This window comes from Sander vitreus, chromosome 6, assembly GCF_031162955.1.
Source record: "Sander vitreus isolate 19-12246 chromosome 6, sanVit1, whole genome shotgun sequence".
Classification (NCBI taxonomy): Eukaryota; Metazoa; Chordata; class Actinopteri; order Perciformes; family Percidae; genus Sander; species Sander vitreus.
The window spans coordinates 2,554,439-2,579,391 of NC_135860.1; the positions used below are offsets into that span (position 1 = coordinate 2,554,439).

A 24,953-nucleotide genomic window follows, 5' to 3' on the forward strand; every position below is an offset into this window, starting at 1 on the left:
GGGACCATAAAGAGTCTCAACTCCTAAAGTAAATTTCGAACTTGTCAAGAGCCTGAAGAACGTTTTCCACGGGGTTTCCACAATGTCTAAATCAAAATTTTAGGCCTTCAAAAGTCTTGAATCCGCTGTATTGTGTTCTAGGTCTTAAATATTTTTAAACAGGTCTTAATATTCCTACGTCCATGCAACGCAACCTCTAATGCTCTTTGAAAGGTGGTGTAGTTCTTTCTTTAGCGCCTCTAAATATAATACTGTTCATGTAGAGATTATTATTCCGTCCCGCTTTTATACAATTTGAATACATTTATTTACTTTGCAAGTATGTTTGTGACTCTGCATTTCGTTGTACTTTAATGTCGTGAAATAGGTCTTAAAATTCTTTCAAAAAGGTCTTAACTAGTCTTAGATTTGACTTGGTGAAACCTGCAGAAAGCCCACAAACCTAACTAGCCAGCGGGAATTCATTTTAAAATCCTCCGATGTCAACGTGCATCTATCCTGGCTCACCATTATTGAATATTTGAGAAATATAAGTTGGGTAAAAAAGAGACTGATTAGAATTACATTGATGCAACCATAAAATAATAAGAAAATAGAAATAATTGAGGTCATGAATCCAAATTCATCCAGCAGAACCCAAACCCTCGAAGTGATTTTTCACTAGCCACCAACCAAACTCCCTACAATTGTCAGAGTATTTGAAATCAATCACATAACTTCACATTTTATTCATTAATTTCACTTAAATGCATGTTTTCTGTATATGCTAAACTTTCTACTTTATGGTATTGTGTGACTTATACTGAATTCATTTTTGTTTCAATTTCATCTACTTAGTTTTCTCCCATAAACAGTCAAATGTCAGTGTGTCATTGTAAAATGTAAGCTTTTGAAATTCTTCATGTCATAATAAGGATTATATTATTTTAAGGACTATTATGACAAATTACTGAGGACTTGACTTCTCTGTCGCCCTGGATGCTAATATTAATTAACTCATCTATTTAGTCATTCAGAAGATACATCAACAGATGTACAGTATAGTTTTCTTTATTTCTTTTCAAATATTCTATAACACAACAGCAGCACAAAAGGTGACGGTTCGATTCCCTCGTGTTCTAACAAATTGAATTGAGCAAAGACGCCGAGTCCCGTCCTGTTGGTCAGTCCGCCTGGTTAAAAAAAGCTGAAGACCCAAAAAGTGAAATGTGTTCCACTTGGCCCCCCTCAGACAATAAATGTATCTTCTCTCGTGCTGTGTGCTCGGTGTTTACACACCTCGGTCCCCTCAGCATTAACTCTTAACTGCTCACCCCCTCATCCATCCCTCCATTTACCATAGGTTTTTATAAGGAAATCCAGTGTTTTTAGCAGTGGGGGCAGGTCTGTCCGAACAACAAAACCCAAATGACTACATCTATAGACTATTTCCAATTTATATTATATTACACTGACTCACTGACCGTTTTAATGTTTCCAGATGTTTGATATCAGGACGATGAGCTGACAGAACTGACAAGTTGAACGTTGTCCAATAAGAACGAACCCGCCGCAGTGACGTTTTTGGTGGAGCTGTTTGTTTAGTAGTCGACTCGGAAGAAAGCGAACGTTTTGACAAAAAACTCCATCAACAGTTACAGTGGGTACGGAAAGTATTCAGACCCCTTTACATTTTTCACTCTTTGTTTCATTGCAGCCATTTGCTAAAATCAAAAAAGTTCATTTTATTTCTCATTAATGTACACTCAGCACCCCATCTTGACAGAAAAAAACAGAAATGTAGAAATCTTTGCAAATTCATTAAAAAAGAAAAACTGAAATATCACATGGTCATAAATATTCAGACCCTTTCCTGTGACGCTCATATTTAACTCACATGCTGTCCATTTCGTCTGATCCTCCTTGAGATGGTTCTACTCCTTCATTGGAGTCCCGCTGTGTTTAATTCAACTGATTGGACTTGATTAGGAAAGGCACACACCTGTCTATATAAGACCTTACGGCTCACAGTGCATGTCAGAGCAAATGAGAATCATGAGGTCGAAGGAACTGCCCAAGGAGCTCAGAGACAGAATTGTGGCAAGGCACAGATCTGGCCATGGTTACAAAAGAATTTCTGCAGCACTCAAGGTTCCTAAGAGCATAGTGGCCTCCATAATCCTTAAATGGAAGAAGTTTGGGACGACCAGAACTCTTCCTAGACCTGGACGTCCAGCCAAACTGAGCAATCGTGGGAGAAGAGCCTTGGTGAGAGAAGTAAAGAAGAACTCAAAGATCACTGTGGCTGAGCTCCAGAGTTGCACTAGGGAGATGGGAGAAAGTTCCATAAAGTCAACTATCACTGCAGCCCTCCACCAGTCGGGGCTTTATGGCAGAGTGGCCCGACGGAAGCCTCTCCTCAGTGCAAGACATATGAAAGCCTGCATAGAGTTTGCCAAAAAACACATGAAGGACTCCCAGACTATGAGAAATAAGATTCTCTGGTCTGATGAGACCAAGATTGAACTTTTTGGCGTTAATTCTAAGCGGTATGTGTGGAGAAAACCAGGCACTGCTCATCACCTGCCCAATACAATCCCAACAGTGAAACATGGTGGTGGCAGCATCATGCTATGGGGGTGTTTTTCAGCTGCAGGGACAGGACGACTGGTTGCAATTGAAGGAAAGATGAATGCGGCCAAGTACAGCGATATCCTGGAAGAAAACCTCATCCAGAGTGCTCAGGACCTCAGACTGGGCCAAAGGTTCACCTTCCAACAAGACAATAACCCTAAGCACACAGCTAAAATAACAAAGGAGTGGCTTCGGAACAACTCTGTGACCATTCTTGACTGGCCCAGCCAGAGCCCTGACCTAAACCCAATTGAGCATCTCTGGAGAGACCTGAAAATGGCTGTCCACCAACATTCACCATCCAACCTGACGGAACTGGAGAGAATCTGCAAGGAAGAATGGCAGAGGATCCCCAAATCCAGGTGTGAAAAACTTGTTGCATCATTCCCAAGAAGACTCATGGCTGTACTAGCTCAAAAGGGTGCTTCTACTCAATACTGAGCAAAGGGTCTGAATATTTATGACCATGTGATATTTCAGTTTTTCGTATTTAATAAATTTGCAAAAATTTCTACATTTCTGTTTTTTTTCTGTCAAGATGGGGTGCTGAGTGAAATGAAAAATAAAATGAACTTTTTTTATTTTAGCAAATGGCTGCAATGAAACAAAGAGTGAAAAATTTAAAGGGGTCTGAATACTTTCCGTACCCACTGTAAACTGGACGGGCCCAATAACCTCTGAATAGTTCTACTTGTTGTTAAATTGCAATGTGAGCGGTAGGGGGTACATTATGTCGGCAGGATAATTTAAAAGGCAACCGCGACTACATTGTGCGTCTGCCCTTTTTCTGATACCGTGGCGGCAGAAATTTTGCCATGGCGGGCCACCACTACAAAATCAACATAGAGGAAACACTGAAGTCCCTATTGTCTCTTATAATTGGGACCAAATGACGTAGCTCTTTTCACTTCCTACAAAACGAATAGGCAATTATTCAGAGATGTTGCACCCTAAATATAAAGTGTTGGCAAATACAGCATAGCATCTCCCTCAGCTTTGGTGAGACATACTTCTCACTCATCTCACCGTTTTGTTCCCCTTTCTCTCTTCTCTGCCTCCCTGAAACAAATAAAAGCAGAAGTTACAAAACATGGCAGAAGGAAAAGAAGCAGAGATCAAGGGCAGGAAGGTGCCCTCGTCCTCCTCTGCATTAAACTGGGTCCCAGGCACTTTGAGCACAGTACAGTGCAGCGCTGGCCCATATTCTATATATAGAAGGCCTTCTTTCAGATTGAGTTGGAACAGGGTAAAATGGGTCGGTTGGCTGGACAACCCGAGGTTCTTGCCCTTGATTTTCGTTTCCCAGGACCCTGGGCTGTCTGGTCATCTACTTTTACAGGTTGATTCAGGTGACGAAGTCGCCCATTTAAAGAATAATGTAGGTGTAATATGATACATTAGGCCTTGCAGTAGGGCTAGTCATGGGCTGGTTACCGTTTTCAAGGTATACCTCGGTTTGAAAAAGTCACGGTTTCAAAACCGCTAACATTTTCTGTCATACCGTTCCTAAGGTATGAGCTTTTTTTTATGAGTGGACGTAAGGACAGAAAGTGTACTTTAGAAATCCCTCTCCCTGCCAGTGTGCAGTGTGTTTAAAAATAAACTACATTGTGTTCAATGGAGAAAAAAAAATGTTTTTTACCCAGACATTTAAAAAAAAGAATACATTTTAAAGCTGTGATTGCAATACCGTGAAACCGTGATATCATACCATCAGAATCATATAGCGGCCAACGCCTAAGTAGGCTTGGGCATCGAGAACCAATTCCCACTTGGAATCCTTTCAAAAATTACGATTCCAGTGGAATGGTTTCTTTATTGGAATCGTTTGGAGGATTTGGTTTCAAATCTGATCATGGGTTCCAAATTTCACATTGAACAGTAAACAGCGCTCTAGTGTGGCTTTATTTTACATTGAAAAAGCAGTAAAACTGCAACCCACCATTGAATCAAAATAAAACTTTCCTCTTATTTGTGAAAATAAGCATGTGACCCGTTTCTACTCCACCCCTCAAAGAATCAGACTCGAGAATCGATAAGAACCGGAATCAAAAGGAAGAATCAGAATTGGTAAAATCCAAACGATACCCTACGCCAAAGTGGGGCTGCACAATATATCGTTTTTTTATCGTCATCGCAATATCAACTGGTGTAAACACATTGCGAAAGACACTCGGAGATCTTTTTTTTTCTGTTAGTAATATGAGTAGAAAACTGTCATTCTTTTTTTAGTGTTGCTTTTTATATTCAATTCAATGTTACATCTGTTCCATGCAAGAATGTTAGAAATGATTTCCTTTCATTTGTTTTAAGTTCAACAAGCCATTTGTTGTATTTTAGCAGAATACTGTCAGCAGCAGAAATGCAAACCTGAGTACACTTTAATATCTGTATTTATCGCAAGTAATATCGCGATATTCAACAATGTTATCCCACATTGTCCTCATAGCATGCAGCCCTACCTTGCAGTAGCACAAGATGTTGAGATACTAGTATTTCACGTGGACGGCGCTCTCACCAGAGCCGGATTAAATGGAAAGATAACACCAGGCATACTGCATTTTAACTGGCCCCCTCCAAATGGATACTTTATTTGGTGAATAAAGAAGATTACTTTTAACTGCCCATGTGATCATTATGCAAATATATTTATTTAGGTATTTTAATGCATCTGATTTAGGCTTATTTGAAGGGCTTGAGAGAAACTTGTGTACAGCCCAGCCCCTCTTTGTTGTTTTGTTTCTTCTTTTCTATTTAGATTTTTTTTTCCGATTTGCTGTACCCGAATAAAGCATCCCAGGAAAGTGGTCGTGTGGCTAGCTAACGTACGGGACCGCAAACACATTTTCCCGCAATTGGAGTGAACCTTTTTTTAAACTTTACTGTACTTTTTATTCAAACAATAAAATAATATGTACACTTAAAAAAAATATACAAGCTCAGATGAAGTGTGAGAATAGAAATTTACATTTTAAAATGATTTTTACAGCTATAAAAAAGAAAAAATCTTTTGACTTTTCCCCTGTTACTGGGCCCCCTATTGGCAAATGCCAACGCCTAGATCCCGGCCCGGCTCTCACACCCAGTAGGATGTTTCCTAACACGCCCGGTGATGGGCGCATGTCACTGGGGGTGGTGGGATGGAGCTGCAATGTCACCAATAACCCGACGCAATAACCCGCTGCTGCGACACCAGTTCTAACCTGGCATGAGATGTGAAAGGCGGCACAGCTTTTTGGCCTTTCCACCAAGTCACCTCGCATGCTGAAACTGAGCGTTTGTGTGTGTGTGTGTGTGTGTGTGTGTGTGTGTGGGTGAGGGCAAACAACAGTCTAAGCCCCGCCTTCTTCCTGTCTCTCCCCCAGTCCACAGTCCCACAGCCCACCTTCTCCATGCCAGTCACCGTGCCAGTATCCAATCAGAACGCGGCGGCGACCCTCCAGTTCAGCAACAACCCCGGCGGCGCCCTGGTCACCACCACCTCCTATGTAACCTCCACCCTCACAGACCCCCGCCTCCTGTCGCCACAGCAACCGGCTCTGCAGAGGAACACCGTGTCGCCAGGGTTACCACAGCGACCAGCCAGCGCAGGTAAGAGACAGGGCGAAACAAAGCTGGGCTGCTTTCTGTAAAATCAAGCAATCGGATCTTTTTCATATAAATGAATTTTTTTTTTCTTCTCTCAGCTGCTGATTTATCCATCCAGATTATTATATTACAGATTTTTCATTTACTGTTTTAAATGCCAAGGGACCTGGTAGCGCTCTCCTTGAAAAAGCCTCTGATGCTCAGCAACTGATGAGTTTTGCATTTCTGAAAGCAGCGGCGGCAGTTTGACATGAATTGAAGAAGAAGAAGGAAGAAGAAAAAAAAAAAACTGACAGAAACTTAGAAACTTCTCCACAAATAAACCTGAAGAAGAAGAAAACTTCAGAGTGCCCGCTCACACTGTTTGAGTGACAGCTGTTCTGTTGCAGTGCACAAACAGCAAAGTGGAGACACATTTCAAAACATGAAAAAACTCAGATTTCTATTTAAATCAGTCATTTAAAGGATGGAGTCCGTTTTTTCAAGCCTTCCTTAAAACAATACTCCCATGTCTGTATGTACATTGAAATCAGTGCTGGTGGCTTTAAGTGTTCCTTCAGTCCAAACTGCCCCCAAAGACCTCAATGGACGATCACTTAGACTGATATTACAATGACCAGCAATAAAACCCTCATAATAAAAACCCCCATAAAGACCAGCGTTAAACCCTCCTCTTCAGATCAAATCAGAAATTTGGGTTTATTTCAACCAAATTTTCCAAAAAATAAAAAGTAACGTACACCATACAACCATTGCTCTTCACTCTTCACAAGTAAAATAAATAATCAGTTCACTACTTTCATTGAATGTAGATGTTGTATTCCATTTATAGCATTTGAAAACAAAAATGAATAAAAGCGTTGAAAAGAGTGACAAACGTGTCTGGGAAAAAAAAGCTTCAAAACCGTCAAAAGGTGCGGAAAAAATCGACAAAAACGTCGGAAAAAGTGACAAAAAAAACGTTGATAAAAGTGTCAAATGTAAAAAATGAAATTTGACCCAGAAAAACAAAAAGTTGCATGTTCGACGGGAAGTCGACACCAGTGTTAAACATTCCGTCTCCATCTCCGCCATAGAAGACGTAAAGAGAATATAAATCTAATCTTTCCAGCCAGTATTAGAAGTAATCTGTTGGCAAACAAGGATTATAACATGCTACTGTACATTCAGAGGTAAACAGCAGGCTGAAGAAGATCCACTGTACATTTCCCCTATCGTGTTTTTTTTATTTTACAAATAAATGTGATGTATGTCTAATGCAACTGTACCTTACTGGCTTTAAGACGTGTGTTAACAAATACGCAGCTCTTAATATTCGATGGTTATGAGTTTACTTTTGTTGATTTCTCAGTCTAAGAAAAACACTCGAGAAAGAACTTCAAAGTGGCCGCATGAACACTGCAAACTCTGCTTAAATTGTGGTTCATATTGCGTCAAATGCTAATTAGCAGCGTCGGTCAACCTCTCATATGACAGTTTAAACCTGTGCAGCCTAAAGGTCCTTGCACACTTGAGTCCGAAATTTAAAAAAGAAATACGACCTCACGTTGTGTCAATCATGCCTCCGGAAATTTCCTCCGTCATAAAAAACTCCTGCGTTTGTGTTCACATCCGTAGCAATCATTTCGATGTGTTTTGACAAGGAGAAGGTATGATCCTATCCAGAAATGCAGCACAGAAAGATGCTTGCAGAGTATAACGTATCATTTCATAACTCAGATAGTCTACTGTTAACAGGTCAGATGGAAGAGGGGAATATGGGAACACAGACAGAAAAAAGGAGAGCAACAGTGTAGCAGTGGAGACAGAGAGAAGGCAGCGCAACTCTTTCAGATGGATGGATGGATGGATGGATGGATGGATAGATAGATAGATACTTTATTAATCCCAAATTGGGAAATTACTCTGTTAAAAGCAGCAAGTTACCAAGGACATACACACATTCTTACTCGCACACAAACCAAAATACAAGAAATATACTAGAAATAATAAATAAGATAAAAAATAAGATTGAATAAAATAAGATAGCAAAGATGAAAAATGCCAGAACTACTGAAATATAATATAAATAATATAATATTAGATATTTAATATGAAGTAAACAGTCTGCAAGTAGCATAACAGTGCAATATTGTAATGTGTGAGGTAATGAGAGAGTTATCTCACACACAGCTGTGAATTGTTGTACAGTTTTACGGAATGAGGCAGGAATGAGCTGGGGTGCCGAATGCAGTGAGGGGGGAGAGAGAGAGAGAGAGAGAGAGAGAGAGAGGTAATGTTACTGTCAATGGAGGGATGAAGTGAGGGAGAGGTGTAGAGAGGCAGAGTGACAACAGCGTCACATTTTGCATTGTTTCTGTGCGTGACGAATTTTTAGGAAGATACGAAAAAACACAGACGAAAATGTCAGACTCGGGGCCAGATGTACTAATGCTGTTGCGCCCACTTCCATCGTATTTGTTTCGCAACGTGCGCGTAAAAGCATGGCGAGGTTTGTACAAACCGCCGCACTGAGGTAAAAGCTCAGACTGCCTGTCACGGCAACTGAAAATGGCAAATTGGGCATTTCCGTGTCATGCATATGCATTCATGGGTGGGTGAAGGGGAAAGTGGGAGTTTCCCATAAAGAGATGGGAGGGGAAGCGTAAAGTGAACCTAATTAAATATTCCGCGGTAAGTACAAAAACTGCCCGTGAAAGCGCGGCTCTATTTTGCGGTGAAAATTCTCTACCTCTTAAAAGCAGGTGTAAACCAGTCGCAGGCGGGTTTCCTCTCATGTGCCTCCTGGTGAAATGGCAGCAGTCATCCGAGCAAGACGAAGACATAGGCCAAGGAGACGAGCTGAAAAGATTTTTGCCACAAGTATCACAGTTTTTCAGTTGAGTGAACACAAAATCATTAAGCGTTACAGATGAAGCAGCCACGCAATATTACAATTACTGGAAGAAATCAAAGATGACATTGAATCTCCGACTCAGCGTTCACCTTCCATTCCAGCAGTTGTTAAACTCCTTGCTACATTACAAATATTGGCATCAGGATCATTTCAAACAGTCATAGCATCAGCAGTGGGAATATGGCAGTCTGCACTCAGCCGTATCATAGCACCAGTACTTAACGCTTTGCTTCAGCACACTAGTCAATACATACATTTCGCCACCACTAATGCCGAAATAACACGCATCAAGCTGTTACCTCATAAACAAGCAGATCAACTTTGTTATCGCTAAATCTTTGTTTTCGCTGTTTTGACTGACTTGGTGGCTGATCCATGATGGAAAGATGCGCGCAATTTACGGTATAGTGGAAAGGCGCTGATTACCCGATGAACTGCAGGTTTGGTAAATACGACGTAAGCTGATGTATCAAAGCGTGCGCTTTCTGCGCGTTGGCCATGGCGCTGATAACGCTACATTCGCAAATGTACTTACTTCTGGCCCTCAGTGTGCAAGGATCTTTACTGTGTTTGGCCTCCTTTTTTGTAGTTTGTTGACATTATTTGCCAAGTTTCCAGTCCTGTGTGGCCAGGATAGCTCACTTGGTAGAGCAGGTGCACATATATAGAGGTTTACTCCTCCACGCGTTCAACTCTGACCTGCAGCCCTTTGCTGCATGTCATTCCCCTTCTCTCTCCCCTTTCATGTCTTCATCTGTCCTATGCTAATAAAAGCCTAAAATGCCCCCAAAAAAATACTCTTTAAAGAAAGTCCAGTCCAGTTTGGAGACCAATCTTTTGTTATCTTCCACACATGTATGTCAAAGCGCTGATTGCCAAATGTAGCTTTTAGATGATTTCAGACTTCTTATCTTATATAGAGGCTAGTTGGTTGCCTAAAAACCTATTTCCTTAGGTATTTTTACACCCTGTGTATTGGGTATGTAGAAGCACAGATATGAACAGCGTTTTTATAGACATTCTGAGTCATCAAGCCTCAAAATGACCAAAGAAGTGAGTGCGTGTCAGTGTATTGATGTCCAGTCTCCATGCTCAGTTACCTGTCAGTCGTGCACACGGCCCCACAGTGACAGAAATCCATTATTTTCCGTGACTGAGGCTGTCTGGTGCACTCCTGTGTGCGCCCGCTACCTCTGCGTAGAGAACCAATCCTTCACCCTCTGACTAAAAGGATTTGTGCCCCATTTTTGCGTCTCAGACAAGGTTACTTATCAAGCTTTGTTCCGACCAGCGTAATCTCATTGTAAGTCAGAATTAGGTGATGTAACGTGCAACAAATGCATTACAGCATCTTTCATAACATGGCGTTCTCCGAAGGCAAGAGGGTTTCACATAGCCGTAATGAAAGCCCTCCCTCCTCCTCCTCCTCCTCCTCCCCCCCCTCCTCCTCATAACCTCAGCCGTTATGCAAAATACTCGGCTGTACCACACATGTTGGGTTCATCCTGTCCGTCCAGCCAGATCTTTTTTTCAGTCATCCCAAAGTCCCAAGTTTCTGCCTTCTTGAATCTGTACCACCAAAAGATTCCAAAACATAAGTGTCAGTGCAGAAGAATACTGTCTACTTCTTTGGAAGAAAAATTGTATGCATGAAGATGAAGGTATAAAGACATATTATGCTGTAACAAAATATATCGGCATTTGCTGTTCAAGGACGGAGCACATTGCTCCACTTTGACCTTTTAAGATAATTTTTTTGGCCATTTTAGCCCTTCATTATATAGGGCAGCTGAAGATGTGAAAGGGGGGAGAGAGAGAGAGGGGGAATCCCATGCAGCAAAGGGCCGCAGGTCGGAGTTGAACCCTGCTTTCTTTGTGTTGGCGTTCTAACCTCCGGTGGATTTCTGAGGACTATGGTTAACTCAGATCTCTGCAGGGTAAATCCAGACAGCTAGCTAGACTACATTACATTTACATTACATTCATTTAGCTGACGCTTTTGTCTAGACTGGGTAAACCCAGCCCGATCTGCCGGCGATTTGATTATGCCCTGCAGCTCAGGCTGGAAACCTGTACGTTTATCTATCCTGCTTCCGTTACAAATTTGCGAGGACCAATAACAAACTGGCTTATCCACCTGGCGTGCTATTGGCGGGTTTAACACGATGCCGATAGAGAAGCGACCAAGCAGCTTTTTGTTTTACATTCAACATGACGGCCGCCGAAAGATTTCAAAGGCAAGTTTTCTCTGAAAACGGAACAGAAACTTGCCCTGGAACAATTCCTACAAAAGAATTAGGCTTTGGTAAAAGCTGAATTTACCAGCTACCCCCACTGGTGGCAAAAAGAATGGAGCTCAGCTCAAACAGCGTTGTTGTGGTCTGATTGGTTGAAGTTCTATCCTATTGCGTACAGTGTCATTTGAACTATGCCCGTTGATCACGCCTCTTGTGCAGTAGGACATACAGAGCAGCCTCCCCAGACTGATGTTCAATCTTAAAAGATTAACCTTGGTCTGGTGCTAGCCAGACTAGATTTTATCCAAAGCGACTTGCAATTGCTACATACGTCAGAGGTCGCACACCTCTGGAGCAACTAGGGGTTAAGTGGCTTGCTCAGGGACACATTAGCTGATGTGTCACAGTGGGAATCGAACCCAGGACTTCCACACCAAAGGCATGTGTCATAGCCACTGCGCCACCACGACTATCTGTCCAATCTGAGTTTATTCTCGCACAAGTATTTTACAGCGGCTCCGTGCGGAGCTTAGTGCCGCGAATGACGATTGTGATTTGATTTAAAGAAATACTAATAAACCAGATCACTTCTTTTTTTTATCCCATCCCAGAATGCTGTGTGGACTAGCCAGACCTTCCTCCACTCCGCAGCGTGTGGATGGTCTGGCAAAGCGAGACTAGTGTACTGTAAAATGTAGAGGGTTTAGCTCATGAGCTAATTTGCGCCCACAATTTGATCACTCAGTGCACTGTGGATGATTTAGTTAATATAAAGATAACGTGCAGATGTTTTGTTTTCCCCTATCAACCAATCGATTGGTTGAAGAGTAGGTAGAATTTCAGTCGACCAAGATTTGTGTGGTCATGGAAACGCTCTGATTAGCTCTGATCTCGAGCTCAATACAGGGCAGAGACTTCGTTTTTGTTGTTGTTGTTTAGAAGCAGAGAGATGGCCATTTCAACGAGGTCTTCCATGCGATTTGTAGGCCGTCCGGAAGCTTCTTAATCCAGCCTGGAGTGTCTACAGTGTCTTTGTGCAACAAATCCATAATTATGAATCCATAAATCAAGTTATGTAATGTTGGATATTTCTGCATCGCTTCAATCTAGCGACGTTCTGATTGTTTAGCATGATAGCTGAAATCTGGGCCTTTCAAAAGAGCTCTTCCGTGCGATCGTAGGCCTTCCAGAAGCTTTGAAATCCAGCCTGGAATGGCAGTGTCTGTTCGGAGACATATTTGTGTATTTGTTAGATACAGTGTTTATTTTTGTTTCCCCTGATTTCAAAGACTTGGAAGACCAGTTTTTTTTCAAAACCCCAAAGTCTTGATCATAATTGTTTCCTGTGCAATTTCAACACATTTCTATAAGACTGAATTTCTGTTTAGTTTTTTCTTTAGTCTTTATAGTCGTATAACAATTTATACATTCATGTGGCATCCCTGCAGCATGCATGACGCCCCGGTTTTCCTGGGGAAAAAAAATGACGTCCATAACTTGATTGTGCATAGCAGGGTTGAGGTTATACTAGCATTATTACACAAGGAGAGCAGGCGAACCAAAGATTGGAAAAAAAAAATGGCCTGGACCTCAGAGCGTCACCCAGTTAGTTGATTGGCAGTTCTGTTTAATGTTACTGCCAACAGTCTTGTATTTCAAATGCTACTTAATCTTTTTTTTTTCTCCACAATTTAAAACGAGTGCGATGATTATTTTTTTCTCGGCAAATATGACATAGGTACCATTGATAACTGGTGAAACGGGCACTTAGAAATTACCTGGTAATATAATTCATACCACTTATGGTCCTTCATAGACTGAAGTGATTGTGGATAGCAGAAGCACTTTTTTAATGGCATACTTGATTTAATGACGCATTTCAAAATGGGATGTGCAGAATTTTTAGATTAGCGTTGTTCAGATTAATTGTTTGTTATTAAATGAAATAAAAATGAATGGGGTTATGTTTGATAGCCGTGATGTGTTTTGTTACAGGAGCTCTGTTAGGAGACATGGGGAACTCAAATGGAGCGTGCCCGAGTCCAGTCCGTAAGTAGTCTTTTGTTTTGTTCTTGCTCTACGTTTTTAAAGAGTAACTTAGCTTTTTTTGTCAACCTGTGTGTAAGTGACTGATGGGAACAAAAAAATCTTTGAAATGTGTCCAGTATTAACTGAGAACACTGACCAGCAGCGGCAAACCGGTCTGCAATGTCACCCTATGGGGCAATGTGCGCTAAACTCACCAGACGTGTATGGAGCCAGCATATTTTCACATGTAAATCGGTGAAACTATGTTTTTATTTCAACCAAAACAAGGCAAGGCAGTTAAAAACGAAATTAAGAACAGATAAAAGATGAGAATAAAATGTTGCAATTCAGGTTCCAAACTGGGCCTTCCAAAGGACTTAACAAGTTAACCGAGTCCAACTCGGTTAAAAAAAATTTAACACGTCTTTATGTTTTTAAAAAAAAGATCTTACTCTTTAACAGAAAGGTCAACCATCTTAGAAATCCTTTCCATGATGTTGTCAGACACTTAGAATATTAATCTGAGCCTGTCAGTGGCAAAACGAGCACTTTTGTGAATGTAAATACAAGCTGGACAATTGCCCTGTTAACTTACATTGTAGCTTGTTTCGACCGCTGTGATCTCTCTTAATACTGGACCAATGTCAAAGATTGTTGTTCCCATCAGTCACTTAGACACAAAAACATAGGAAAATAGGGTCCAGGTAGAAAAAACCCTGAAGTTACCCTTTAAGAACAATTGAGTTTGTACTGATACACACACACACACACACACACACACACACACAGTATGTCACCCACAATGCCCTCATTCTGAGTCTGTATTTTAGCTAGACTTTCTAAAAGGGAAATCGTTTGACTTGAATCTGGCTCGCAGACAGAGTGACGCAGAATATTTTCTGCGTGGCAACTCGCACACTGACTCCAACACGCAGACATGCTACACACAAGCACGACAACACCTGTTGACTGGCGACAGCTGAGGGTTTCACAGTGCAAGCTGCTTGTAAACAGTCCAAAGAACAGAATGAGTTTCAGGTTGTGAGAGAGAAACGGGAGGAGAGAGTTTGAAAAGAGGATCTGAAACAGAAAACAGAAAACTTCTTTTAATGCTCCCCAGCTGGTTTGTGTTGTTGCTGTTTTCAAAGTGAGACACAGAAACCGGAATTAAGTAGAATATCTTAAAAATGTGATAATATTACTGAGCTGGTCTGCTGTCTGCCAGCTGGTCCAAAATCCTGAAAGTGAGCGCCACACTTTGTTACGGTCACCAGTTCAACACTAATATCAAGATGACTTTACTCTCAAATTTGAATATGACTCCCACATGACTGCTAAACCAATTCATTCCACAACTTTGTTGTAGATCAATTATCTAAACAAATTAGTTTGCCAGTTTGGAATTATATTTTCCTTGTCACCTTCAGCTTGTGTAATCCTTAAAAGGTCACAAAAACACATTACCCCACTTACTCATGTTGGTATGCAGCCATGCAGGCAGTTTCGGTTTAATGTGCCGGGATATCTGACTCTGAGAACTCAGTGAATGTCCTCCTCCTATGTGTTGACAAATGCCCTTTGAAAGGAACTCTCCACCCCCAAAATGATCCATTTGTATAGCATTTATTTTTAAGTGTTACCTTGAATTCTTGAAGAAAATGTAGTTGTCGCATAAACACTCTCCCGCTCAGATGTGTTGCGGATGAGTAGCGCGCCTGCGCCAGATTATCTTTTCACCTTGGAGGCATGCGAAAAGAGGCAGGGCTCGACAGTAACAGTTGCCCGGTTTCCCTTGGCAACCAGATTGAGTCAATTGGCATCCGTTTCGTGGCCTCTGGTTGTCCCCTTTGGCAACCACCTGTTCAATATTTAACGCCGCATATTAAAATCCGGTGCTAATATGGCACCGGTGCCCGGTATCTTCCGGACGGAATGGCAACGCGGATTTCGTTGCCTCATTACGGTGCTACTTAAATGTCTGCGCTGCTCTCTGATGCTGCGAAACAGACGTTAGAGGCAACAGACACATCGCTGCATGTCACGCTAGTAAACTAATAACACATTACACTCGGCAGCAGGTAACGTTAGCCTACCGTTAGCTACGGTAGTAACTGGATTAAATACGGTTAAAATGCTGGCAGCTAAACGGTGTAAAAGTGTGATTGTATTTCTGTAGAGAATTCAACAGCGGGACGTACAACCGTCTGCCGCTAAAGCTATGAGCTAAATGACACAAACTAGCTCTGGTCACTGCTGTTGTCGGAAAAACAACACAGACAGACGGGCTACATGTAAATGTTGCGTTTACTTGAAACTGGTAAACCTCGTGTTGCATTCAAAGTTATTGTAAAATATCCTTTTCTCATCTGTTTTTGTCATTTAACAGCAATTTACTGGTGAAAGAAGTAATTAGTGTTAAAAGTTATTGTTATTACATTTTTAATAATCATTTAAATTCCCCCCTTTTTTGTGCTGATCTGAAAATTGATCCGATCCGTGACTCAAAACCGTGATCCGAACCATGCGTTTTGTGATCCGTTGCACCCCTATTTAAGAGGGATGGGAATTGATATTCCAAGCCATTCTCTCATTGTTTCATTATTAAAATGTGTGGTATAGTTACATAACAAATGAATTGCTCCAAATATAGGCAGTTTAAAACATGGCAAACGTATTGTCAATTTCGGTAACCAAAAGCTGATGCCTGGTTGCCAAGCCGGCAACCACTTGTACAAATGGGTAAGAGTACAAAAAGTATTTCTTTGAAGACGTAAAGCGACCAGTCTTTGCAGGGACGAGTGTTTGCGGACCTCACTGTGGACAAATCTTTATTGGGACTTCTACTTTTCTGGGAGAACATTTTTGTTGTCGTACCTTTCCTTAAGAAAAAGAAGACTGATTGGAGAAAAATCTGACAGCAGATTTCAGCAGCTGAAAAGAAGCCCAATTTGAGATAGAATTGCTACTTCTTTTCACCCGATTTATTCAGACAATATAAGTATTCAGTACCTACCGTTTTTCACAAAGATTGAAGAAATATGTTAACTTTGAGAGTTATGTGTTTACAGCTGCTTTCATTTTTGTGGCCATTTTGAATGGGCGTAGATCCCCATGTGTGTATGATCATGACGTCCCTCCCATTTTCCCTACAAAGCTGTGATTGGCCGATTGTCTATCCAACCAGGGGGAAACAGCCGTCAGTGAGCACAACAACAGACGTAATTTGAATCATTGGAACAAACGCAAAGACATGGCTGGTGATTCAGATGTCTGGAACCAGGCAAAACCTTTACCAGTCTGTCACATCTCCAACTTGAAACCAGCTGGTTTAAAAATGATGCCAGGAGCCAAATACTAGAGTCAGTAACATGAACGTTTTACTGTAACGATGTAACGCGTAGATGAAGGAAATATGGGATAACATTAGAGCTGGGCGATATGAAAAAAGTCTAATATCACGATATTGTTGACCAAATACCTCAATATCAATATTGCGGTGATATTGTAGGGTTGACAATTGCTGCTTACAAAAAAATATTTACACAATGAGATTTTTGATAAATAATTATCATTAATGTGTATATAATAACTAAGTGGAGTAAAGGCAAATAATAGAAAAGCAACAGTTTGGTAAGTTCAAAAACTGACATCACTTTACTGTAATCCAGCCATTAAAACCAGGCACAGATAACACTTGTGTCATATCACGATATTACGATATCCAAAATCTGAGACGATATCCAGTCTCATATCACGATATCGATATAATATCCATATATTGCCCAGCCCTCGATAACATTGTTGAATATAGCGATAACTATAGGCCTATTAAGGCCGTTTTGCATTTCTGCTGCTGTCAGTATTCTGCTGAAAAACAACAAATTGCTTGTTGAATTTAAAACAAATGAAAGGAAATCATTTCCATCCTTCTTTAATTTAACAAATTGAACATTGAATTGAATATAAAAGGCACTAAAAAAACGCGACAGTTATATGTTAGAGTGCCGTTTTCTACTGATAAATCTCTGAATTTCTTTCGCAACATGACGGCGCCTTCTGCGATTTGTTCGTTGCGCCGGTTGATCTCACGATGAGGATATGAAAACGATAATACTGTGCAGCCGCGGTAACGACGACACCAAATGGAAGAAACCCTGGGATCCTGACAGCTCCTCAGCTTTACTCTTTCCCGTCTTCACCCGCTGCTCCTCCCTCCCCCTCTCATCCTGTCTCTCTCAGCTGTTCCCCCTCGTCTTCTCTCTGGAATAATCTACCGCCCCACCCCCCGGCCAACTGTCCCTTCTCTTGGCACAGGACTCTCCTCAGAGGTGACTTTGACACTGGCCAGAGCTCTCCCCTTAAATCCCATTAGCCCGGACAGATACTGCCAGCCAGCCTGTTGTAATAGATATGGTGGGAAGGAGGGTTGTTTTTTTCTTTCTTTCTATATTCACTTGATAAACGTATTGTCTCAGGGTAAGGTTGGCCAAAAGAAATCAATACATTTATATTAACTTCTCTGCACTGAATCAGAGGAATACACCAAAGCCAAGTCTCAATATTGGGATTAAAAGTTTCAAGGCTATTAATGAAATGCGTTCTCTGAAACGGGGCTCTTAAAAGTTGGCGTCTGATCAATGCACGAGAGTTGTTGAGAGATCACTTTCGTGTGGTCATTTTAAAGAGCGGCAGTGCATTGTAATGTCACGAGATCAAATCACTACTTTTGGAACACAATATTCCAATCACAGTATGAAGTTTTTTTTTTTTTTTTTTTTTTTAGAAAGAAACATAAATATAAAGTAATTGTATTTCCCTGGTAGTTTTCCAGCCTTCTGTGTCAGTCTTGAAAAAATGCGTCCCATCTTATATTCTGTGGCTGAAACTGTTGAAATCAAACTTCCTTTAATGTTTTGAATATTTGCGTTCTTAATTCCTGCAATTCGTTATGCTAGCGGACGTTAGCTAACGTAGCCGAGCCACCAAGCAACTTCGGCAGTTAGAGTTTCGGCGAGCTAACCACGACAGTATTGTCGCCCACAATCAACCTCTGCTGCTAAAAGCAGTCAACCTGCAGTGATGTCTGAAATGGAGACTCACGTATCGTGCATATACAATAACATGTATATGCCTGTTTATGGTGAAAATAAGTGATTTATTTCAAGATAGCATATTCGCCCCTTAGGGTTACACTGTAGAGTCATCTGACAATGGTATCCAATATGGCGCCCCATGATTTCAGTTGGCCAAACTCTCTGTATGTATATGAAAGCGAGTGAGTGGGGAATGAGGGAACGGTTTTGAACACAGCTAGGGTCTGTCCGAGGTTTCTGCCTGTTTTTTAAAAGAAGTTTTTCCTCGCAGCTGTTGCACCAAATGCTTGCTCTCGGAGGGAGTTGTTGGGTCTTTGTAAATGATAGAGCGTGTTCTAGACCTCCTCTATCCATAAAGTGTCCTGGCTTAACTCCTGGTATGATTTGACACTAGAAATTGAATTGAATTGAATGTTGCGTTCAGGATCCCAGGCAGCTCGCTGTAACAAAGTCCCGACTCCTTCGCGTGTCGAAACATGAAACCTTTTCATCCCAAAGCGCCGCTCAGGGTGACCTGATCCAGCCGGCTGCTTCCTCCTCGCTCTGTCGCCTCTGTCGCTTATCTCTCCCTGCCTCCTCCTCCCTCCTTTTCCTTCTCCCAGTACCTTCCGCACTCTATCCTTTTGTTCTTTGTCTTCCACTCTACCAATGTATCGCCTCTTTCTCTCTCTCTCTCTTTATTCTCTTTTCCCTTACTTTCTGCTCTCATCCTAATTCCTCTGTCCCCTTCTTCTACCCCATTTCCAATCAATATTTCATCCTCTCTTCTTGCTGTCTCCTTTCATCCTTCCCTCTCTTCCCTCCATCTTTACCGTCTTCTCCATCTCCCCCACCCCCACTTTTCATCTCTTCAACTCTCAAACTTTGTCTTCTTTCTTTGCATTCTCTTTTTTGCCCTCTTTCCTCTTCCTTTCTCCTTGTCCTTTTCCTTCTCCCCTTACCTTCCACACTCTATCCTTTCTGCCTTTTGTTCCACTCTACCAATGTCTCGCCTCATTCTCTCTTTATTCGCTCTTTCCTTATTTCTGCTCTCATCCCACTTCCTCCGTTTCCTGTCAATAGTTCATCCTCTCCTCTTGCTGTCTCCATTCATCTTTCCCTCCATCTTTACTGTCTTCTCCATCTCCCCCCCCCAACTTCTTCCTTTCCTCTGTCTTTCATCTCTTCCACTTGTCTTTCTTTCCTAAACTCTGTCTCCATTTGTCTTTTCTCTTCTTTCGCTGCAATTCTTTTTTTCACCCTCTTTCGCTTTATTTCTGCTCTCATCCTCATTCCTTGGTTCCTTCCTTCTACGCCATTTCCTGTCAATATTTTACATTTCCTTTGATCCTTCCCTCTCTTCTATCCATCGTTACTGTCTTCTCCTTCTCCTCCCTACTTCTTCCTCCCCTCTATCCTGTATCTCTTTTACTTCCCTCTCTTTTTCAACCTATCTTTTCTTCATCTTTTCTCTGCTGCCCTGCCCTCACCTCTTCTTCCCTCTCCTCCCTTCTTCCCCTCTCCTTTCATCCTTCCCTCTGTCTTTACTGTCCTCTTCATCTCCTCCCCACTTCTTCCTCTCCTCTGTCCTTCATCTCTTCTTTCTCAACCTTTTGTCTCCTATCTTTGGGACCTTTTTTTTTCTGCTGCCTTGCCCTCACCTCTTCTACCCTCTTCTCCCTTTCTTCCCCTCTTTTTTTCTCTCCGTCCTCCTCCTTCCTCCTCTCCTGGGTCTGTCGTTCTCAGCTGTTGTCCGGGGACTCGGGGCTCTGGGAATGTCACCATTGACGTCACCCAGCATTCCACACATTCCCACGCCCGGCCTCGCGTAATCGGAGACAACACACACACACACACACACACACACACACACACACACACACACACACACAAACACACTCTGTGTAGCCACTTGCACTTGCCCGCTCATACACAGAGAAGAGCACATGTAAAGAGTACTAAAAAAGTACATGCAAACAGTCAACACACAGAAATAAAGGCCCAGACACATCAACATGACTCTGTGACTCACTCTCAGAATAGGAGTGTATTCATGCAAGCTTCACCAGACGTCACAAACACAAACTGTTATGATACAGCCATCTCACAGTTTGACAAGATACAGGAACCCCGGCGCAATAAACTTATGTTTTTAACAAAGAGAATGTTAAAAACATACAAACAAACTCACTTTAATTCTCTTCAGGCATAAAGGTTTTGAAATGACCTCTTTCTTTCTTTTAGTAGTTTATTTCAGTTACATTGTTTTCTTTTTTTGTGAACAAAACATGCAATTCGCAACAGGGACAGGTTACAGGACAAATGTAAATTACATTTACCTCCATTGTATTTGGGTCGATGCAGAAATCTGAGCAGATAAAACCCAAACCATCTGCATTTAATGAGCTGGCACATTAAGACACTTTTTATGCTTATATGGCTGCCTGTCAGCATTTTCAGGCAACGATATTGCGTCCAATGATGCATATTGTCGCATTTTTGTGTCACAACATGCTTTTCCACAAATTATCGTTGCACCCCTAAACTTTCAAACAAGAATGCATCGCGGGTCTAGTAAAAATGACTTTATACTGAAGATTAGAGACAAAAATGCATGAGAAGATGGCGTCAGTACGATGAGAACACTCTGTTCTGTATGGGGATTTAGTGTTGGCCTGAGACATGCATTTCAGTCACACACTCACTTACAACCTGTGTGTGTGTGTGTGTCTGTGTGTGTGCCTCTGTGTGTGTCCGTGTCATAACTCGGGGTCACTACAAAGCCGCCAACCTCTTCCTTTATCCACAAACATGAACAGAACGCAACCAGCAACAGATTCCCATCACTCATTGACGCACACATGTGCACGTTATGCAACATGCACACACACACACACGCACGCACACACACACACACACACACGCACGCACACACACACACACACACACACACACACGAAGGGTCACAGGATTTACCAGAAACACCTGATGATGTAGGGAGGGTCCTGTGACTCAACACGACACAGGCAATCTCATTGGTCGGACGCTGCTAGGAAATACATTCTTTCCTTTTTTTCTTTCCTCCTCTACTACTTTAACTTTTTCCCTACCTCCTTTCTTCTTTCTGTCCGTCTCTTTATTTCCCTACTTCCTCTCCTTCCCTTTGGTCCTACCTTTCTACACCTTCTTGCTCTCTGCCTCATTTCTTGCCCTCCATCCCTTCTTCCCCTCTCCATCCCTCCTTTCCCCAAGTCCCTTTTGCAATGCTCTAACTTAACTTTTTTTCAGCACCGTCTCTACCCTCTTCCCTTCTTTGCCTGCCGCCTGAGTCAACCCCCTTTTTTTTACTCTGTTGTGTGGTTGTTGTTGTTGTTGTAAGGTTTAGTTATCTTGTGTGTGTGTGTGTGTGTGTGTGTGTGTGTCTCTCTCTCTCTCCCTGGAGTGTGTGTTACTGAGATGAAGCAGAGTCACATGCCGCTGTTGTCTGGAGGTGGCGTCATGGAGAACTGCTATCTTGTGTGTGTGTGTGTGTGTGAGGGCTGGGAAAGTCCCTACTGTCCCCCTCCTATACACGCTTTGACTGTTTGAGTCGAGCTCCTCTTTTTGACCTCAGCGGCACAAACAGGCTGCTGTCTGCTGGAGTCATGTTGTCATGACACCCAGAACCCTGATCCAACCTCTTAGAGCTTAACTGAAAAAATATTTAGTTTAAGTGTACGCTATATTTAGCCACGCAGAACATGGGAGTTGCTGCTCTACCGCTGCCTCGATCGGTTAGTTTGTTTGTTAGTTCGTTCCTGAACCTTTAAATCACCAAAGTCTCACAATGACACAAACAAAACAAAACGGACGGAGGCAGCGGAAGAGCAGCAACTCTCTTGTTCTGCAAAGTAAAATTGCCGTTTTTGTCAAAGGAGTCTGGTGGCTTTGAAAGAGCAAAGATAACTGCTTCAGGTCGCCGTCGTAAAGGGCTGTCTGACAGCACGGTGAAGCGCTGTAAATATTCTAAATACAGTATAGCGTACACTTAAACTGATATCGATGTTTTTAAGGTGTCTAAAATGTTAGACAAAGATATTGCTTAGCTTCCGTGTCGGTACTCCTGCCTGCTTCTCCAAACTGGGGGGGGGGGCGGCGAGTGCCCTCTACTGTAGCTGACACACTATGGAGAAGTAGCTCACACAACCACACTTTTCTTTTTTTTTTTAAGATTATTTTTTTGGGCATTTTTGGGCCTTTATTTTTGACAGGACAGATGAAGACATGAAAGGGGAGAGGGGGGGGAATAACGTGCAGCAAAGGGCCGCAGGTCGGCGTGGGGCCCGCTGCGTCGAGGAGTAAACCTCTATATATGGGCGCCCGCTCTACCAACTGAGCTATCTGGGCACTCACACAACCACACTTTAAAGGATTCAAACCACCCCTTTAAGCAATTAAAAAAGGTGGATATTGCGTAATAATCCTTGAAAGCAGGGTTGACGCCAAAGTATACACACACACACACACACACAGAGGTGCTGCTCTGAGACTGGAGCATGACATGTATCAGGTATTGTTGTTTCTCACAGAGTAACAATTATTGCGTTGCAGTGTAGGAGTTTGGAATATCAGCAGTTTGAAAGGAGGGAGCGTTCAACAGACGTTCTGTTGCCGGTCATGTTGCTGGAATGCACCCCGTGAGAAAGAAAAGAGAAAAAACAGAAAGCAAAAGTACTGTACACTCTAAAAAGCAAAGCTAAAAAGCTATTATTACATCTGGTGATATTCTACAAAGTGAAAACTAATAAGTGGTGTCTGATACAAAAATATATGTTGCACCATTACCATGAACACACACTGTAGTTTATTTTGACTCAGTCACACACACACACCGTCATGCTGCCACAAATACTCCCTGGAGCACCAAATGTGGAATAATCCACCGCTAAAAATAGTCCCCCAAGAATTCACCTTTTTCCTCCTGTGACCAGATGTTTTCGGAAAATACTTTTTTTTATATAAAGTTATTTAAGCCTTTTTTCCATATCCTCAAAAAATAAAGTAAGCTAAAGTTATCTACTTCAAAAAATCGTCATTACAGTGAGATCTTTCAACCTGTTTCAATACAACTAGAACTTTTTCAAGATTTTGTATTTAGAAGTGTAATTTCTTCTTCCCTGTTCTGTCTTGTTTCAAGATACTGACACTCATTTCCATTTAAGGCTTGAAACACCAAATGCATTATAATTATCATAAACACAATGCTAAAGGGGAAAAAGGCCAAAAACTTCGGAGCTTATAATAACACGCAATCACGCAGGCACACATGGGGAAATGCACTTCCCAAGTGTAGTCCAAATACATGTAAAGCTCTCTTAAAAAATAAATATCTCTTGCTTTGAGAAAACAAGACTTTGAGTGCTCAATAATTGTCAAAACTGACTTCATAAGAGGGACATTTTTTGCAGTGTAAGATGGAAAGAGTTCAGGGACATTTGTGTGTTCTTCAGCAAGCGCCGAGACAACTGAAACAAACAGGGGAGAGAGAGAGAATAAAATGGTTCTGGTTATAGCGTGACGCGGTTTTGATGTGGAAGAGCTGCTGAAAAATCTGAGCGCCGCCCAAAAAAACAGTGTGAGCTGCAGAAATGATGAGGAGCATGTGGTGCGACACGAGCGATCCAACTCGCTAATGAGAACACACAGGCAGACGTCATAAGACACACACACACACACACATACACCAAGGCTGACAAGTACAGACAGAGTTCGCAGGTAGACACAGATACTAAAAACATCAATAGAGACATACACACAACCTCCTCCATCTTCACTTAATCTCACTCTGTCTCTCTCTCTCTTACTTCTGTCTTTTTTTTTCTTTCTTTCTTTCTTTCTTTCTTTCTTTCTTTCTTTCTGTGTCTCTCCAGCTAACGGCTACATCAGTGCCAGGGCCTCCCCGGGCCTCCTCTCCGTCTCCAACGGCAACAGCCTGGGGAAAGTAGTCCCGGCTAAGTCTCCGCCTCCGCACAGCCCTCAGATGGTCAACAGCCGCAAGCCGGACCTGAGGGTCATCACCTCGCAGAGCGGCAAGAGCCTCATGCAGCTGGTGAGTGGAGAACGCAACTACAGCAGCCATGATGGGCCCTAAAGCCACAGGGAACCAGGGTTGTTATACTAAACTAAAACGAGAATAAGCAATGACAAATATTCTTCGTAAACTGAAACTAAGTAAAAACCACAACCTCACTAAACTGAAACTACAATGCCAGCTTAACCCTCGTGTTGTCTTCCCGTCCACCATGCAACTTGTTGTCCTCCCGGGTTAACCCCTTTTCCCGAGGTTTTTGAAGCTGTTTTGAGGTTTCTGTGGCTTTTCTTCTGCCTTTTTTTCCTCTACCTCCGGATATACCACTAACATCAACTTATTAGTTGTACACTTTTTAACCTCATTTATTAACCTCATTTATATGAAATTATACCTAATTTTTGAGTTAAAAAAAGAAGCTGAAATTGTAAAAGTAGTTACGATTGAGTGGA

At 41.9% G+C, this 24,953-nt stretch overlaps 1 protein-coding gene across 7 annotated transcripts in view; it reads left to right on the forward strand.

The window, feature by feature from the left end:
• The window catches only part of mef2d (myocyte enhancer factor 2d), a 133,456-nt gene that overhangs the window by 84,641 nt on the left and 23,862 nt on the right, over positions 1-24,953 (forward strand). For all 7 annotated transcript variants that reach the window (XM_078252062.1, XM_078252063.1, XM_078252058.1 and 4 more), the window contains exons 5-7: positions 5,979-6,204; positions 13,330-13,383; positions 24,344-24,522. In XM_078252062.1, coding sequence (XP_078108188.1) covers positions 5,979-6,204; positions 13,330-13,383; positions 24,344-24,522 — 459 coding nt within the window. The remainder of the gene's footprint in view (positions 1-5,978; positions 6,205-13,329; positions 13,384-24,343; positions 24,523-24,953) is intronic.